We start from the raw sequence: 15,835 nt of genomic DNA on the forward strand, positions 1-15,835 counted from the left end.
TGTACTAAATGCTTGGAAAGTGCAATTCAGAAACAAGAGATAATCCAATAATGATAACATCAATAATAATAATAATGATTTCCCAAGCATCTAGTATAGTGCTCTGCACCCAGTAAAAATACAATTGATTGACTGATGATAATAATATTATTTATTAGGTACTTACCATGTGCCAAGCACTGTTCTAAGTCCTGGAGTTGGTACAAGGGTTGGACACAGTCCTCGTCCCATTTGGGGCTGTCAGTTTGGGTAACGGGTCATGCCAGTGTGAAGAAAAGAAGCCAATGTAATTCTGGCTGATTGTGGTGGTTTGAGGCAACTCTAAATGATTCCAACCCTGCCTACTGAGAACATCCCTCTTTGGCAAAGGGCATCATCGATCCATAATGCATCAGTCCCCTTCTAGGAAGCAGGATCTCAGCATCACAGTCCCCGCTCCCGGAGCCCATCCCCTCATTTCCTCCCGGAAATCCAACCCCAACATCCAACGCCCCCAGACCCACCCGCTCTTCCAAAGTTGCACCGGTCCAATGTGTAGTTTCAGGTTCAGAACTCAGAACCCAAGGATCATCGCGTTGGGGCGGAAAGATGACCTCTCCCTGAGCCTCCCTTGATTTTGTAATGGACAATCACAGGACCCTCACTATTCAAACGCATGCTATTAATTAAGAAAAATACTGATGCCGTGCTGCAGAACCTCCCTGCCCTATACCAAGATGTCTGCGGCACGGGTGGGAAGGGAGAAGGAAAGTGTGATAATTAAAAGAATTGCTTGGCCGAGAGTCATGGGAGCCAACGTGCTAACTCGATGTGTGGGGAAGCTAGAGGGTTTCCCAGCTGCTGTGAAGAGGGAGGATCCCAGGCCAGATCCCAGGCCACACCAGTTGAGACGGGATGAATCACGGAGGCGTTAATAGCGAGTTTCCATGTCATAATGAGCCAGATGGAGATGGTTACGGTCCTGATTGATTGCCTTCTGGGTGTTCAAGGGCTTGGTGAACCAGAAGGCTAATGTCTCTGAGTTGGCATGGCGGCTCTAAGGCCTAGTCCAACCCTCTCCCTGTCCAGCCAGGCCATGGTCTTCCCATCCTCTTTGGAGCCATAGGATATTGGGACTGGGAAGAATGGGATTAGAGGGGGAGTGGGATTCCTGGGACCATGGCACCATAGAGGATGTTCTAATCCCTTCTCTGAGCTGCCAGGCTTCCTCTAGCCACCGACCTGCTAGTCACGGAGACCAGAGACTGGGCCCTACTACAGGACGGTGACTAAAGCTTCATTACCAAACAATGGAGCTGGCTGCCAGAGCCCGCAGATTTGAATAAACAACAAATAAGCAACATCTGCTCCAGCATATGTGTATTGTAAAAAAAAAAAGTCACAAAATAAAAGAATTTGTAAATGCCAAAAGCAACACTAAACTGCCAGCGCTACTGCGGAGTGAATTTTTAATTGCCCATGTTCCCAGGCAGGCTGTGGGTATTAGTCTCACATATGCCTTGATGCTGGCAGTCTGGGAGTATAGATGAATTTAATTAAATAAGGATTATCCCTTCTCCCCAGTACAATTACTTATTTATAACAATGATAAAATTGCCTAATAAAAAAAATGGAATCACTGAAAAGCGGAGCTGGAAAATATGAGCAGTTTGGGGCTATCTGAGGTCTGAGGATGGCTTTTAAAATTAAGTCCTCATATCCTGCCAAGAAGGCTGATGGCTTCTGAGCAGAGAGGTAAGGCAGAATCCAAGGAAAGCTTGCCAGAGCCCTGCCTCTCAAGGGGAGAGGGGCGAAGATGGGGGGATAAGATGTCCCCACTTTTAGAATTACGCTCTCTCCCTCCAGCCCCCCAGCCAATCAGTTGGGTGGACACATCTCCCCACCACCACCCTTATTCTCCATCTGCTATTCAGACAGGGGCAGCGATTGGCTAGCCTAGGCCAAGGGGCAGAGTGAAGGACCCTTCCGTGGATGCAATCCTGGATCAAGCATCCATGAGTGGCCCGGGGGAGGACTGGGAAGTCGCCACATAATTGCTTTGATGAAACAAATCGAGCGTCTATAGTTTCCCCCTCATTGGCCAAGTCAACAGGGCAATCCTCTCTATTCTGTGGAAGTGGAATAAGAGGGGATACTGAGGCATTCCTTAGCTCCTGGAAGAACAGAAGCCTGGCTCCCAGATCTCTGTTTGACACAGTCTCTGGGGGCAAGTCCTGCAGCAAAAACACACAGCACTTTGGCCTGTGAGTCCGTGCAAAGATGAGGAATTAAAGGGATGTAGCAATCAATCGTTGGTAATTATTGAGCACTTACTGTTTGCAGAGCACTGTATTAAATGCTTGGGAAAGTGCAGTACAACAGAGTTGGTAGACACATGCCCTGTCCACAGTCTAGAGGAGGAGACAGATACTGAGACCATTGTAGGGTAGGGACCGTCTCTATATGTTGCTGACTTGTACTTCCCAAGCACTTAGTACAGTGCTCTGCACACAGTAAGCACTCATAAATACGATTGAATGAATGAATGAATCAATCAATAACATCTGGGAAAGAGCTCCACCGGGGAGAGGGTACAAAGTAGTTATCCCATTGGTGTTTCATGGGATGCGGAGGAATGTTTAGCCTCTCAGAAATTTTTCCTCTTGGTGACAATGCCCATTTAGGTTCACAAGGCACAAACTAGGCCCCAAACCCTGGTATTTGTTAATTCCCAGTGTGACTGGAAACTTATTCCAAGACCATGAAGCATTGGGGAAGAAAGCACTGGACACGCTAGTGTTTTCTTCCTGTCACAGAAGAAGCTCTGTGAAACGGAGAATCCAGGAATTCCTCCAAAAAGCTCAGAGAAATTTTCGTTATCCTGCTTCCCCTTTCAGATGGCCAGAGAAAAGCCATAAAGGAATCAGGAAAGAGAAGCCAGGGTCCTGAATATCTGCATGTTGTAGCCCAAGAAATCAATGGTATTTATTGAGCACCTATTGTGGGCCGAGCACTGTGCTAAGCACAAGGGAGTGTAGAAGAAAATGAATAGATATAATCCCTGCCTTCAAGGAGTTTACAATCCAGCAGGAGAGACAGTCACTAAAATAAGTTACTAGTGGGAGGCAGAAGGAAAGTGGAATATGTATTTAAATTATATATTCTTAATTATTTATTTCTATCAATTTCTGTCTCCCCTGCTACACTTTAAACTGGTTATGAGTAGGGAATGAGTCTATCAACTCTGTTGCATTGTACTATCCCAAGCACTTAGTACAGTGTTCTGCACATGATAAGCACTCCAAAAATCCCACTGATGATGATAATTAGGGAAGGCTTCCTGAAAGGAATGAGATTTTGGAAGGGATTTAAAGTTAGGGAGGGCAGTGGTCTGGTGGATTTGAAGGGGGAAGGAGTTCTAAGAAGAGGATACAATCAATTGATTAATCAGTGGTATTTATCGAGTGCTTCTTATGTGCATTAGCATTGTACTAGGCACTTGGGAGAATACAATAAAGCAAAGTTAGCAGATACGTTCCCCGCCCAAAATGAGCTCACAGTCCAGAGAATACAGGAGGAGTGACAAAAACGAGGCACGGTGAACAGGTTGGGTTGAGGGGAATTGAGAGTAAGAGCTGGGGGGTAGTGAGAGAAGAGAGGGGGTAAATATAAACAGCATGGCATAGTGGCTGCAGCATGGGCCTGGGAGTCAGCAGGTCATGGGTTCTAATCCCAGCTCTGCCACTTGTCTGCTGTGTGACCTTGGGCAAGTCACTTCTCTTCTCTGTACCTCAGTTACTTCCTCTCTAAAATGGGGATTGAAACCATGGGCCCCACGTGGGAAAGAGACTGTCCAACTCACCTTGCTTGGATCCACCCCAGCACCTAGTGCCTGGCACATAGTAAGCACTTAACAAATACCTTCATTATTATTATCATTATTATTATATTTGCATATAGCTTTAATTCTATTTGTTCTGACAACTTTGACACCTGTCTACATGTTTTGTTTTGTTGTCTGTCTCCCCCTTCTAAACTGTGAGCCCATTGTTGGGTAGGGACCATCTCTATATGTTGCCAACTTGTACTTCCCAAGCGCTTAGTACAGTGCTCTGCACACAATAAGCACGCAATAAATACAATTGAGAGAATGAATGAATGAATGATTATTACTACAAAGGAGAGAGAGTTGATTGAATGCCTGACAGTCAGGAGCTTCTGCTTGAGGTATTTGAACAGCAACAGAGAGAGTGCCTCCATTTCCGGACCCCTGTTGCAGTCATCTGCCTGCCTGCCAAGAACCAGAACAGCAAAAATCCCTGGACCAACCGTGCCTTGTTGCATTTTCCAGAGCAAGTGGGCTCCAAGAGGTCCAGCTGAGAACGCATTGCTCTTGAGATATTTTCCCCTGAACCCCCAGGTTCCGGCCCTGCTGTTTTACAGTTTCACACGCTTGTCTCCTCTCCCGTTCTGAGGGGAAAACACCATACAAGTCCCACGGGATGGTCAGTAAGCCCTAGGTGAGTCGGAGAATAATGGCCTGTCATAGGCAGCAGTCCGATGGAAAGCCACTCAACTTCTGATCTTTTAAAGCCCAGCATGGCAGCGGGATTTAGAGTGCAAGGGTATTCTCTATACCCTAGCAAGAATCTGGAATTATTAGCATACAACTGGGCAAAATGAGGCCCTCACGTGTACTTCGAAAGATTGTCCGTCAGCAAGGCATAGTGAGAAACAGTGTGGCCTACCGGATGGATCATGGGCCTGGGAGTCAGAAGGATCTGGGCTCTGATCTCAGCTCTGCCATGTATCTGCTGTGTGACTTTAAGCAAGTCACTTAACTTCTCTAGGTCTCAGTTACTTCATCTGTAAAATAGGGATTGAGACTGTGAGCTCCATATGGGACAGGGGCTATGTCCAACCTGAGTAACTTTTTAACTCCAGTGCTTAGAACAGTGCTTGGCATATAGAAAGTGCTTAACAAGTACCGTAATTATTATTATCATTATTATTATTATTCTTTGGGCCTCTGTGACCTCATTGGTAAAAATGGGTATAATAATAATAAAATTGTGTTATTTGTTAAAGCTATGTGCCAGGCACTGTACTAAGCGCCTGGGTGAATACAAGCAAATTGGGATGGATCCAGTCCCTGTCCCACGTGGGGCTCACAGTCTCAATCCCCATTTTACAGATGTAGTGACTGAAGCATAGAGAAGGGAAAGGACTTGCCCAAGGTCCCACAGTAGACAAGTAGCAGAGCCGGGATTAGAACCCATGCCCTTTGACTTCCACGTCCGTGTTCTAGCCACTACACTATGCTGCTTCTCTAAGAGTGTGAGAGGGATAAGAGTGTGAGCCCCATGTGGGTCAGGGACTGTGTCCAATCTGATTACCTTGTATCTACTCCAGAGCTTGGCACATAGTAAGTGCTTATCAAGTATTATTATTATTAATAATAATATTTATATATTATTATTAATAAATGATAATAATAACACCTAGGCAATTAATCCTTTCTGGATCTTGTCTTCCAGGAAAAAATTGGGTTCAGTTCCATTCCAACTCCAGTCCAGCTCTTGAATACTCCCCCATATCCTGGAGCCCCTCAACCACTGATCAAATTCACCTTCCAGTCTCCAACTCCAAGGCTTCTCTCTTCTGGCCTGTTGGTCTCGTTCCTGCCTCACTGATCTCTGAGGATAGATCAGCCATTCTCTGTGAAGGATACCTTCCAGCTTCTGAACATCTCTCTCTCTCTCTCTCCTTAACTATTACTATTAGTTAAGTGCTAATAATAAGAATTGAGGTATTTATGAAGTGTTTTACTCTGAGCCAAGTACCACATTAAGTGCTGAGGTAGATGTAAGAGAATCAGGACATAGTCCCTGTCCCTCATGGGGATCACAGTCTAAAGGGAAGGGAGAACAAGTATTTAATCTCCAGTTCACAGATGAGGAAACTGCGGCACAGAGAAGTCAAATGACTTGGCCAAGGTCACACAACAGGTGGAGGCAGGATTAGAATCCAAGCCCCCGACTCCCAGGCTTATGCTCTTTTCAGTAGGGCCACACAGCTTCACACCCATGAACACACAGAAACACGCAGCTGACCCACAGCTCAACTACAGGTGCATATATTCGCACGGAAGCAGATGATCACACAGAGGCATACACACGTCACAGTCACCAACAGTACATGAAGCTGTAGGCATACCCACACCACCTCACAGTCCATTCTCCTGAACTCTGCAGGATGGAGCTGATGCCATCTGCAGCCCTGAGGAGTCTTCTCACCCAGGATGGCATTTGAAATCCTAAGATCACTTGCAGGAATCATTCCTCTGAGAGGAACAAGCCAACCAGAGAAATGGAATTTTGAGGGGGGGATGTTACCTGCTGCCCCTGAAAAGAAGTCCGGAGAGATCCCAGTTTCCTCCTCAAAGCTCTGGATCTGAGCAGAAGAACAGTGGGTCACTTAGTTTTACTTAGTTATACTAGTTATACTTAGTTAACTTTGTTATACATGCAATTCTCTCCTTAGAAGGTCAGAAAATGAAAATCAAAAATTCCCAGTTTTGATTAATACAGCCATCCATATTATAATGCCTGTCTTTCCACACAATTATTATTCCACAATAATAACTGTGGCATTTGTTAAGTGCTTACTATGTGCCAGGCACTGTATTAAGCACTGAGGTGGGTATAAGCAAATGGGGTTGAACACAGTCCCTGTCCCAGGTGAGGCTCACAGTCTCAATCTCCATTTTACAGATGAGGTAACTGAATCACAGGTAAGTAAAGTGACTTGCCTGAGGTCACACAGCAGACAAGTGGCAGAGTCAGGATTAGAACCCATATCCTTCTTACTTCTAGGCCAGTGCTCTATCCAATATGCCATGCTGCTTCTGCTGTGATGGCACCATTGGATTTTTGGGCCATTGTTCATTACCTCCCTCTCACCTTTGGTAACTGTGCTTCGTCAGTCCTGCCATGCATTCTCTTTCCTAACAGTTTTCTGATTTTGTACTCACCAACATATTCTGTTCCTGGGTTTTGCACAGGAATTGGTTACCTCTCACATAGATAGAATAGTTATACAGCACAGGATTCTTCAATGCTCCATGTAAGCAGTCCATAAACACTACAATCCCCTCGTTAGCTCTTTTTTTTTTCAGTGGTATTTGTAAAGTGCTTACTATGAGCCAGGCACTGTACTAAGCACTGGGGTCTTGTCTTATGCTGTGGAGCTGTCTCCGACCCATAGCGACTCCTGGACACATCTGTCCCAGAACATCCCACCTCTGTCTGCAATCGTTATCCATAGAATTTCCTTGGTAAAAATACGGAAGCGGTTTACCATTGCCTCCTTCTGCGAAGTTAACTTGAGTCTCCGCCCTTGACTCTCTCCCATGCCTCTGCTGCCCAGTACAGGAGAGTCTTGACATGTAGCAGATTGCCTTCCACTCGCTAGCCACTGCCCGAGCTAGGAATGGAATGGGTAGGTCTCTGTTTGACTTGCCCACCCATAGCCAAGACTGGTAGAGTCCTGGAAACTCTCCAAGTGCCATCCTGCGAGGGGCCTAAACACTTGGGGTAGATACAAGATAATCAGGGTAGTCACAGTGGTGTCGTACTCTCCCAAATAATGATAATAATAATAATAATGGCATTTATTAAATGCTTATTATGTGCAAAGCACTGTTCTAAGCTCTGGGGAAGTTACAAGGTGATCAGGTTGCCCCACGTGGGGCTCACAGTCTTAATCCCCATTTTACAGACGAGGTAACTGAGGCACAGAGAAGTTAAGTGACTTGCCTAAAGTCACACAGCTGACAGTTGGCGGAGTCGGGATTTGAACCCATGACCTCTGACTCCAGAGCCCGGGCTCTTTCCACTGAGCCACACTGCTTCTCAAATGCTTAGTGAGGTGCCCTGAACATAGTAAGTGTTCAATAAATACTATAGATGAAGGTGATGGTTAATCAATTGATTGATTGATTGAGAAAAATGGTCAAAATGAACATTCTGCCATCTTGTTCCATATTGATACCAGGCAGGGAAGAGAGCACCTGAAAACCAGACTGTCCAATATGAAGGCAGCATGGTCTAGTGGATAGAGCTCAGAACCGGAGGTCAGGAGGACCTAGGTCCCAGCTCCGCCAATTGTTTTCTGTGTGACCATGGGGAAGTCACTTCACTTCTCTGGGCCTCAGTTACCTCATCTGTACAATGGGGACTGAGACTGTGAGCCCCACGTGGGACAGGGTCTGGGTCCAAACCAAATTGCTTGGATCCACCCAAGTGCTTAGTACAGTGCCTGGCACGTAGTAAGCGCTTAACTAATACCAGAATTATCATTATTATTATTGAAGCAACAGTTGTCTGTACTGTCAATCGGACATGAAACCTCTTCTTAGCATTAGAATCATTATTCATACATCGAGAGAGAAGTGAGGAAAAGTTCGATTAGTCAGACAATCATTCAGGCACATTTATTGAGCAGGGGAACTGAGATTAGAAACCAGGTCTTCTGACTTTCAGACCCACACTCTTTCCACTAGGCCATGCTGTTAGCCTAGACTCTCATCTTCCCAAAGGAGCAGAGGATTTCAAAATGCCTGAATCCTCTGATTGCCCAGTCCCAACCTCTTGCTAAGCATTTGGGAGAGTACAATGGAGTGGGAAGACATCATTCATTCACTCAATTGTATTTATTGAGTGCTTCCTATGGGCAAAGCACTGTACTAGGCGCTGGGAGTGTACGATACATCAATAGACACATTCCCCTTCCCACAATGAACTTACAGTCTAGGAAGGGTGAGACAAATATTAGTGTAAATAAATAATTTACAGATATGTACATAAGTGATGTGGGGCTGAGGGAGGGAATGAACAAAGGGAGCAAGTCAGGGTGACCCAGAAAGGAGTGGGAGAAGAGGAAGTGGAGGGGGGACTTAGGAAAGGCCTCCTGGAAGAAATGTGCCTTCAATAAGGCTTTGAAAAGGGGGAGAGTAATTGTCTGTTGGATTTGAGGATGGAGGGCATTCCAGGCCAGAGGCAGGATATGGTCAAGTGGTCGGTTCAAGACAGGTGAGCTGGAGGCCCAGTGAGAAGGTTGGCATTAGAGGAGCAAAGTGCTCAGGCTGGGTTGTATTAGAAGAGTAGTGAGGTGAGGTAGGAGGGAGCAAGGTGATGGAGGACTTTAAAGCCAATGGTGAGGAGTTTTTGTTTGATGCGTTGGTGGACGGACAATCACTGGAGTTTCTTGAGGAGTGGGGAAAACATGGCCTGAACATTTATGTAGGAAAACCATCCTTGCCTTCAGGAAGTTCATAATCTAGCTGTGGTGGCCAAATTCTGTTGATTTTGATGTCCAAGTCATTTCACGAAACTAACAGTCCTGTAGCATCCAGGATTACAGGCTGACAATTGGTGGATTCGTAATTTGAACCCATGACCCATTTCCCCCTTCTAGACTGTGTGCCCGCTGTTGGGTAGGGACCATCTCTATATGTTGCCAACTTGTACTTCCCAAGTGCTTAGTACAGTGCTCTGCACACAGTAAGCGCTCAATAAATATGACTGAATGACTGAATGAATGAATGATTAGCTATCCCCAGCCTGAACCCCAAATTCAGCCTTCCGCAAGAGGTCAGGAAAAGATACACACACTTCACTGGAGACCAAATTGGCAGATGGAATTTCAAGAGGGCTATCTGTTCAGAGTACCTCAGCATACCTCTCAAATGCCAAGAAGTTCTGCCAATTTGATGCCTATTTTGAATTTCTCATAATAGGATTGCTAAGTCTGCCGAACAAAAATAAATATTCAATTTGGCAAGGGTCTTTGTTAGACACGAAACCACCTGGGCCTTGGGCACACCTCTGACGGTCCTAAAGTAAACACATGCTTTGCCTCAGCCCAGGGAGTCAGAGCTGCAATATTTTAAAAATACAGTGCTAGGTTTTCCTGGGCAGAAAATTCACTGTGGCGACCCATCAGAAGAACATTTTTTCTGAGAAACTACGTACTGAGAGTGATAGTGGGGCTGCAGAGCAGTGAGATTTCTAGTCTTGGCGTTCTGGTATTTGAAATTCATTCAGCTAAGCTAAGTGCATTTCATTAAAACCTTCTCAGAAAAAGCGATACTATGATTTTGCCATGTTCCTGAGGTACATGAGGTCTGTGCAGTGTCGTTAGCTCGGGGAGTTGGGGCACAAACGCTTCCGCTGCCAAAACCTGGATTTCAGAAGTACTGGAACAAAGGATTCTGGGATTCCACTGCTTGGGATTGGACAATCAGAGGATTTGGGCATTTTGAAACCTCCTGCTTCTTTAGGGAGATGAGAGCCTAGGCTAACAGTGTGGCCTAGTGAAAAGAGAAGTCTGGAAGTCAGAAGACCTGGGTTCTAATCTCAGTTCCACCAGTTGCCTGCTGTATGACTCCATTCATTCATTCAATTGTATTTATTGAACACCCACTGTGCTTGGAGTACTATACTAAGCACTTGGAGGAGTACAATACAACAATAAACAGACACATTACCTGCCCACTATGAGCTTACAGTCTGGAGGGGGGATGACAGACACCAATACAAATAAATAAATGACAGATATGCAAATAGGTTCTGTGGAGCTGGAAGAGGGAAAGAACAGAGGGGACAAGTCAGAGAGATGGAGAAGGGAGCAGTAGAAGACGAAAGTGGGGGCTTAGTCAAGGAAGGCCCCTTGGAGGAGATGTGCCTTCAATAAAGCTTTGAAGGGGAGGAGAGTAGTTGTCCGTTGGATGTGAGGAGGGAGTGTGTCCGAGGCCAGAGGCAGATTGTAAGCTAGAAGCTGACGGAGAGACAGCTGAGATCGAGGCACAGTGAGAAGGTTAGCGTTAGAAGAGTGAAGTGTGTGGCCTGAGTTGTAAAAGGACAGTAGTGAGGTGAGGTAGGAGAGGGCAAGGCAGCGGACCACTTTAAGCCAATAGTGAGGTGTTTTTGTTTGTTGCTAGTTAAGTCACTTCACTTCTCTGGGCCTTAGTTTTCTCATCTGTAAAATGGGGATTAAATACCTGTTTTCCCTCACCCCTAGACCATGAGCTCCATGTGGGACGGGGACTGCATCTGATGTAATTATAATGTGGCTTCTCCAGTGCTTAGTACAGTGCTTGATTCATAGTAAATGCTTAATGATTATTAATAGAGGAGTAAGCATCCTTCTTTACCTGGCACAAAATACTATAAAATCACAAGATTGCAAGACCGTTTCTACCTACTTTATTGTCCTCTTCCAAGAGCTCAGTACAATGCTCTGCACACAGTAAGTGCTCAATAAATACCACTGACCGGCTAGTAGTTTCCGATCAGACTGTAGGTGTTAAAAGAGGGATAACTGGCTGGGGGTGGCCGGGGAGACTAGCTTTCTTCAGGGATGTTCAAAGTGTTTGACAAGGGAAGACTGAATAGATTCAGGCACAGACATATATTGAGTGCCATAATTTTTTTTTCCTAGTATTTGTTAAGCACTTACTCTTTGCCAGGCACTGTCCCATATGGGGCTCACAGCCTTCATCCTCATTTTGCAAATGAGGGAACTTTGGCCCAGAGAAGTGAAGTGACTTGCCCAAGGTCACACAGCAGCAAGTGGCAGTGCCAGGATAGAAACCAAGTTCTCTGACTCCCCGGCTGGGGTCTATCCATTAGGCCACACTGCTTCTCAGGAATTATGTGCTCTCAGGAGCCAGCCAGGAAAGCAAGTCTGATTTGCTTGCTCTTGCTGTTTCCTGGACAGGGAGTGTGTAAGTGGACACCTAAGTGTGTAAGCGCTTAGTACAGTGCTCTGCACACAGTAAGCACTCAATAAATACGATTGATTGATTGGACACAAAGTGGAGATTCCTGGGTGAAAGAGAATACGAGGGGAGGGCCTTAGGGAGGATCAGGAAGACTGGGAGAGACAGAGAATGTGGGTTCTAATCCCTGTACCACCACATCCTGGCAGTGTGACCTTGGACAAATCATTTAAATTCTCTTTGCCACAGTTCCCTCTTCTGCAAAGTTGGGATTCAATAACTGTTCTCCTTCTTACATAGACTGTGAGCCCCAAGTGGGGCCTGATTACCTTGTACCAACCCCAACACTCAGTACAGTGCTTGATACATAGTAAGCATTTAATATATACTATCATTATTATTAATAGCAATAGTAGTAGTACTAGGGAAGCATCATGCCATAGTGGCCTGTGAGTCAGAAGGTCATGAGTTCTAATCCCAGCTCCACCACCTGTCTGCTGGGCGGCCTTGGACAAGTTATTTCACTTCTCTGGGCCTCAGTTACCTCATCTGTAAATTGGGGATTAAGACTGTGAGCCCCATGCGTGACGGGGGCTATGTGCAACCCGATTTGCTTGTATCCGCTCCAGTGCTTAGTACAGTGCCTGAGGAAGAGCTTGGTGAATACAACAATTATTATTAGTAGTAGTAGTAGACTTGAGTTTACTGTGTGGAAGGTGGTAATGGTAAACCACTTCTAGATTTTTTCCAAGAAAACTCTATGGATCCACTACCAGAATGATTGCAGATGGAGAGGCGGTGTGTTCTGGGAGAGATGTGTCCATGGTGTTATTATAGGTCAGAAATGACTTGACGGCAGAAGGCAAGTATTCACTGTGGAATGAATGTATCTGTTTTATGCAGGGAATGTATCTGTTTTATTATTCTATTGTACTCTCCAAAAGCACTTAGTACAGTGCTCTGCACACCGTAAGCGCTCGATAAATACAATCGACTGACTATTAGTGGCCTGGGCAGTAGATTCCCCGTGAGGCCATGCTTACCTCTTCCATTTCAAAAGAGTCCGGGGGCTTCGATCCATGGCGGGAAGTGGTCCGTAGGGCATGCGGCAGAGGAAGATCAGGCTCCTTCATGGCCTGACCTTGGGGTGTTGCCTCGGGCCTGCCGGGGGTGTTGGGCGGCGGTGACGGCACCGGGACAAGAGGCCCTGGGTTGGTCCTGCTCCAGGCTCCTCCATCCCCGACCTCCTCCATCACCGTGGGACAGCGTTTCTCTGCTAGAGATGCCAAAAGGTGGCGGCCAGAAAAGCTGGCCCCATCCTGGCGTCCTGTAGGGGACTCCGGGGGCCCCTGGTTGAGGGCTAGCTGATTCAGGCGGTTGGAAACCCTCCTCAAAACCTGGCCAGTCCGTCTCCGCCCCTTGTGTGGGGCTTCTTGGACCCTCCGCTGCTCCTCTTCCCCCTCAGCCTCCTCTTGGCCTGGAGCGCTGGTGTCATTCAGCAGAGAGGAGAAGACGCTCGTCACGTGATCGAGGATGTCCAGTTGGAGAAAGCGTTCTGGAGCAGGGCAATGATCCATTAATCAATCAATCAATCAATCAATCTATTTTCATCTACTGAGCTCCTACTGTACTAATCAATCAATCAATCAATCAATGATATCTTTTGAGCTCCTACTGTACCTAAAGTGCGTTACTTAGCACTTGGGAAAGTACACTGTGGCTTAGTGGATAAAGTACAGGCCCGGGAGTCAGAAGGACTCGGGTTCTAATCCTGTCTCTGCCACTTGTCTACTGCGTATCCCTGGGCAGGTCACTTCATGTCTCTGTGCCTCAGTTCCCTCATCTGTAAAATGGGGACTAAGAATATGAGCCCTGTGTGGGACAGGGACTGTGTCCAACCCAATTAACTTGTATCTCCCCCAGAGCTTAGAACAGTGCTTGGCACATAGTAAGTGCTTAGCAAGTACCATAATTGTTATTATTATTGTGTACAATAGAGTTGGTAGAAGTGATTCCCTTCCACAAGGAGCTTACAGTTTTTAAGGGGTGACAGACATTAAAATATAGTACAGGCAAGGGAAGGAACTTAGTATAAAGATGTGTGGGGTGGAGAAAGGGGCGAATACATAACTCCTCTAGGCTGTAAGATCACTGTGGGCAGGGACTGTATCTATTGTTCTATTGTACTCTCCCAATTGCTTAGTTCAGTGCTCTGCACACAAGAAGTGCTCAATAAATGCAACTGAATGAATGAAGGACTACGTTTTAGGGGTATGGACTCAAGTAATGATGATGGTAATTTTTAGGTGCTTATTATATGTCAATCAGTGTTCTAAGCACTGGGGTAAATGCAAGCTCATCAGTTTGGACACATCCCCTGTCCCACATGGGGATCACAGTCTCAATCCCCATTTGACAGAGGAGGTCACTGAGGCACAGAGAAGTGAAGTGACTTGCTCAAGATTACGCAGCAGACAAGTAGCAGAGCCGGGATTGGAACCCAGGTCTCTCTGACTCCCAGGCCCATGCTCTATCCACTAGGCCATGTTACTTCTTCTGCTTAGTACAGTGTTTAACAGCATGCCCCTTTTCCTCTGCTCCCCCTCCCCTCCCCATCTCCCTGACTCACTCCCTTTGCTCTATCCCCCTTCCCTCCCCCAGCACCTGTACATATTTATTATTCTATTTATATTAATGATGTGTATATTTCTATAATTCTATTTATTTATATTGATGCCTGTTTACTTGTTTTGATGCCTGTCTCCCCCCTTCTTAGACTGTGAGCCCGTTATTGGGTAGGGACTGTCTCCATAAGTTGTAGACTTGTACTTCCCAAGCACTTAGTACAGTTCTCTGCACACAGTAAGCACTCAATAAATACGTTTGAATGAATACAATACAATTCAGGGCTTGGAGGAGAGGTGTAGTAATTCGATAAAAGGTGGTAAGTGAAGAATATCATCTTTGTTTGATAGAAATGAGTCAGCTTTCCTGGACCAGAACATCGTCTTGCGCACCCCAAGCCCTCACTGCTGGAGATAGGGAGGAGGGGAAGGGAGGGAAAGACATTTCTTCCATTAGGTCGTGAGCTCCCTGAAGACAGGGAATGAGTGTCTTATATCTGCTGTACCCTCATCAGTGTTTTTTTCCATGGTATTTGTTAAGTGCTTACCCTGTGCCCCATACAAGCCCACAAGGAGCGTATACTGAATGAATCTTCTATACTGCAAGCTCCTAGTGTCTTAATGGAAAGAAAAGGGTCTGGGTTCTAATTCCAGGTCTGACACTTTCCTGCTTAAGCAAGTCACTTAGGTTGTCTGTGCTGCTGGTTCCCTATCTATACAATGTGGATTCACCAAACTGCTACCTCGTTAATCCAAACATTCATACCTATCCCACCTTGATTACTGCAACAGCCTTCTCTCTGATCTCCCATCCTCGTGTCTCTCCCCTCTTCAACCCATACTTCATGCTGCTGCCCGGATTGTCTTTGTCCAGAAATGCTCTGGGCATGTTACTCCCCTCCTCAAAAATCTCCAGTGGCTACCAATCAATCTGCGCATCAGGCAGAAACTCCTCACCCTCGGCTTCAAGGCTCTCCATCACCTCGCCCCCTCCTACCTCACCTCCTTTCTCTCCTTCTACAGCCCACCCCGCACCCTCCGCTCCTCTGCCGCTAATCTCCTCTCCGGGCCTCGTTCTCGCCTGTCCTGCCGTTGACCCCCGGCCCACGTCATCCCCCAGGCCTGGAATGCCCTCCCTCTACCCATCCGCCAAGCTAGCTCTCTTCCTCCCTTCAAGGCCCTACTGAGAGCTCACCTCCTCCAGGAGGCCTTCCCAGACTGAGCCCCTTCCTTCACCTCCCCCTCGACCCCCTCTCCATTCCCCCATCTTACCTCCTTCCCTTCCCCACAGCACCTGTATATATGTATATATGTTTGTACATATTTATTACTCTATTTATTTATTTATTTATTTTACTTGTACCTATCTATTCTATTTATTTTATTTTGTTAGCATGTTTGGTTTTGTTCTCTGTCTCCCCCTTCGAGACTGTGAGCCCACTGTTGGGTA

At 46.2% G+C, this 15,835-nt stretch overlaps 1 protein-coding gene and 1 non-coding gene across 2 annotated transcripts in view; both read right to left on the minus strand.

Annotated features, from left to right (window-relative positions):
- Positions 1-15,835, minus strand: part of ITPRID1 (ITPR interacting domain containing 1) — a 59,660-nt gene that overhangs the window by 20,239 nt on the left and 23,586 nt on the right. The window contains exons 6-7 of the mRNA XM_038759227.1: positions 12,805-13,316; positions 6,375-6,432 (exon numbers count right to left, since the gene is read on the minus strand). Coding sequence (XP_038615155.1) covers positions 6,375-6,432; positions 12,805-13,316 — 570 coding nt within the window. The remainder of the gene's footprint in view (positions 1-6,374; positions 6,433-12,804; positions 13,317-15,835) is intronic.
- On the minus strand, positions 7,423-7,560 carry LOC119924587. The gene has a single exon (XR_005449292.1). It is a non-coding gene; the product is annotated as a small nucleolar RNA SNORA7 (small nucleolar RNA).

The sequence above is a fragment of the Tachyglossus aculeatus genome, chromosome 2, assembly GCF_015852505.1.
Source record: "Tachyglossus aculeatus isolate mTacAcu1 chromosome 2, mTacAcu1.pri, whole genome shotgun sequence".
NCBI classification, from domain to species: domain Eukaryota; kingdom Metazoa; phylum Chordata; class Mammalia; order Monotremata; family Tachyglossidae; genus Tachyglossus; species Tachyglossus aculeatus.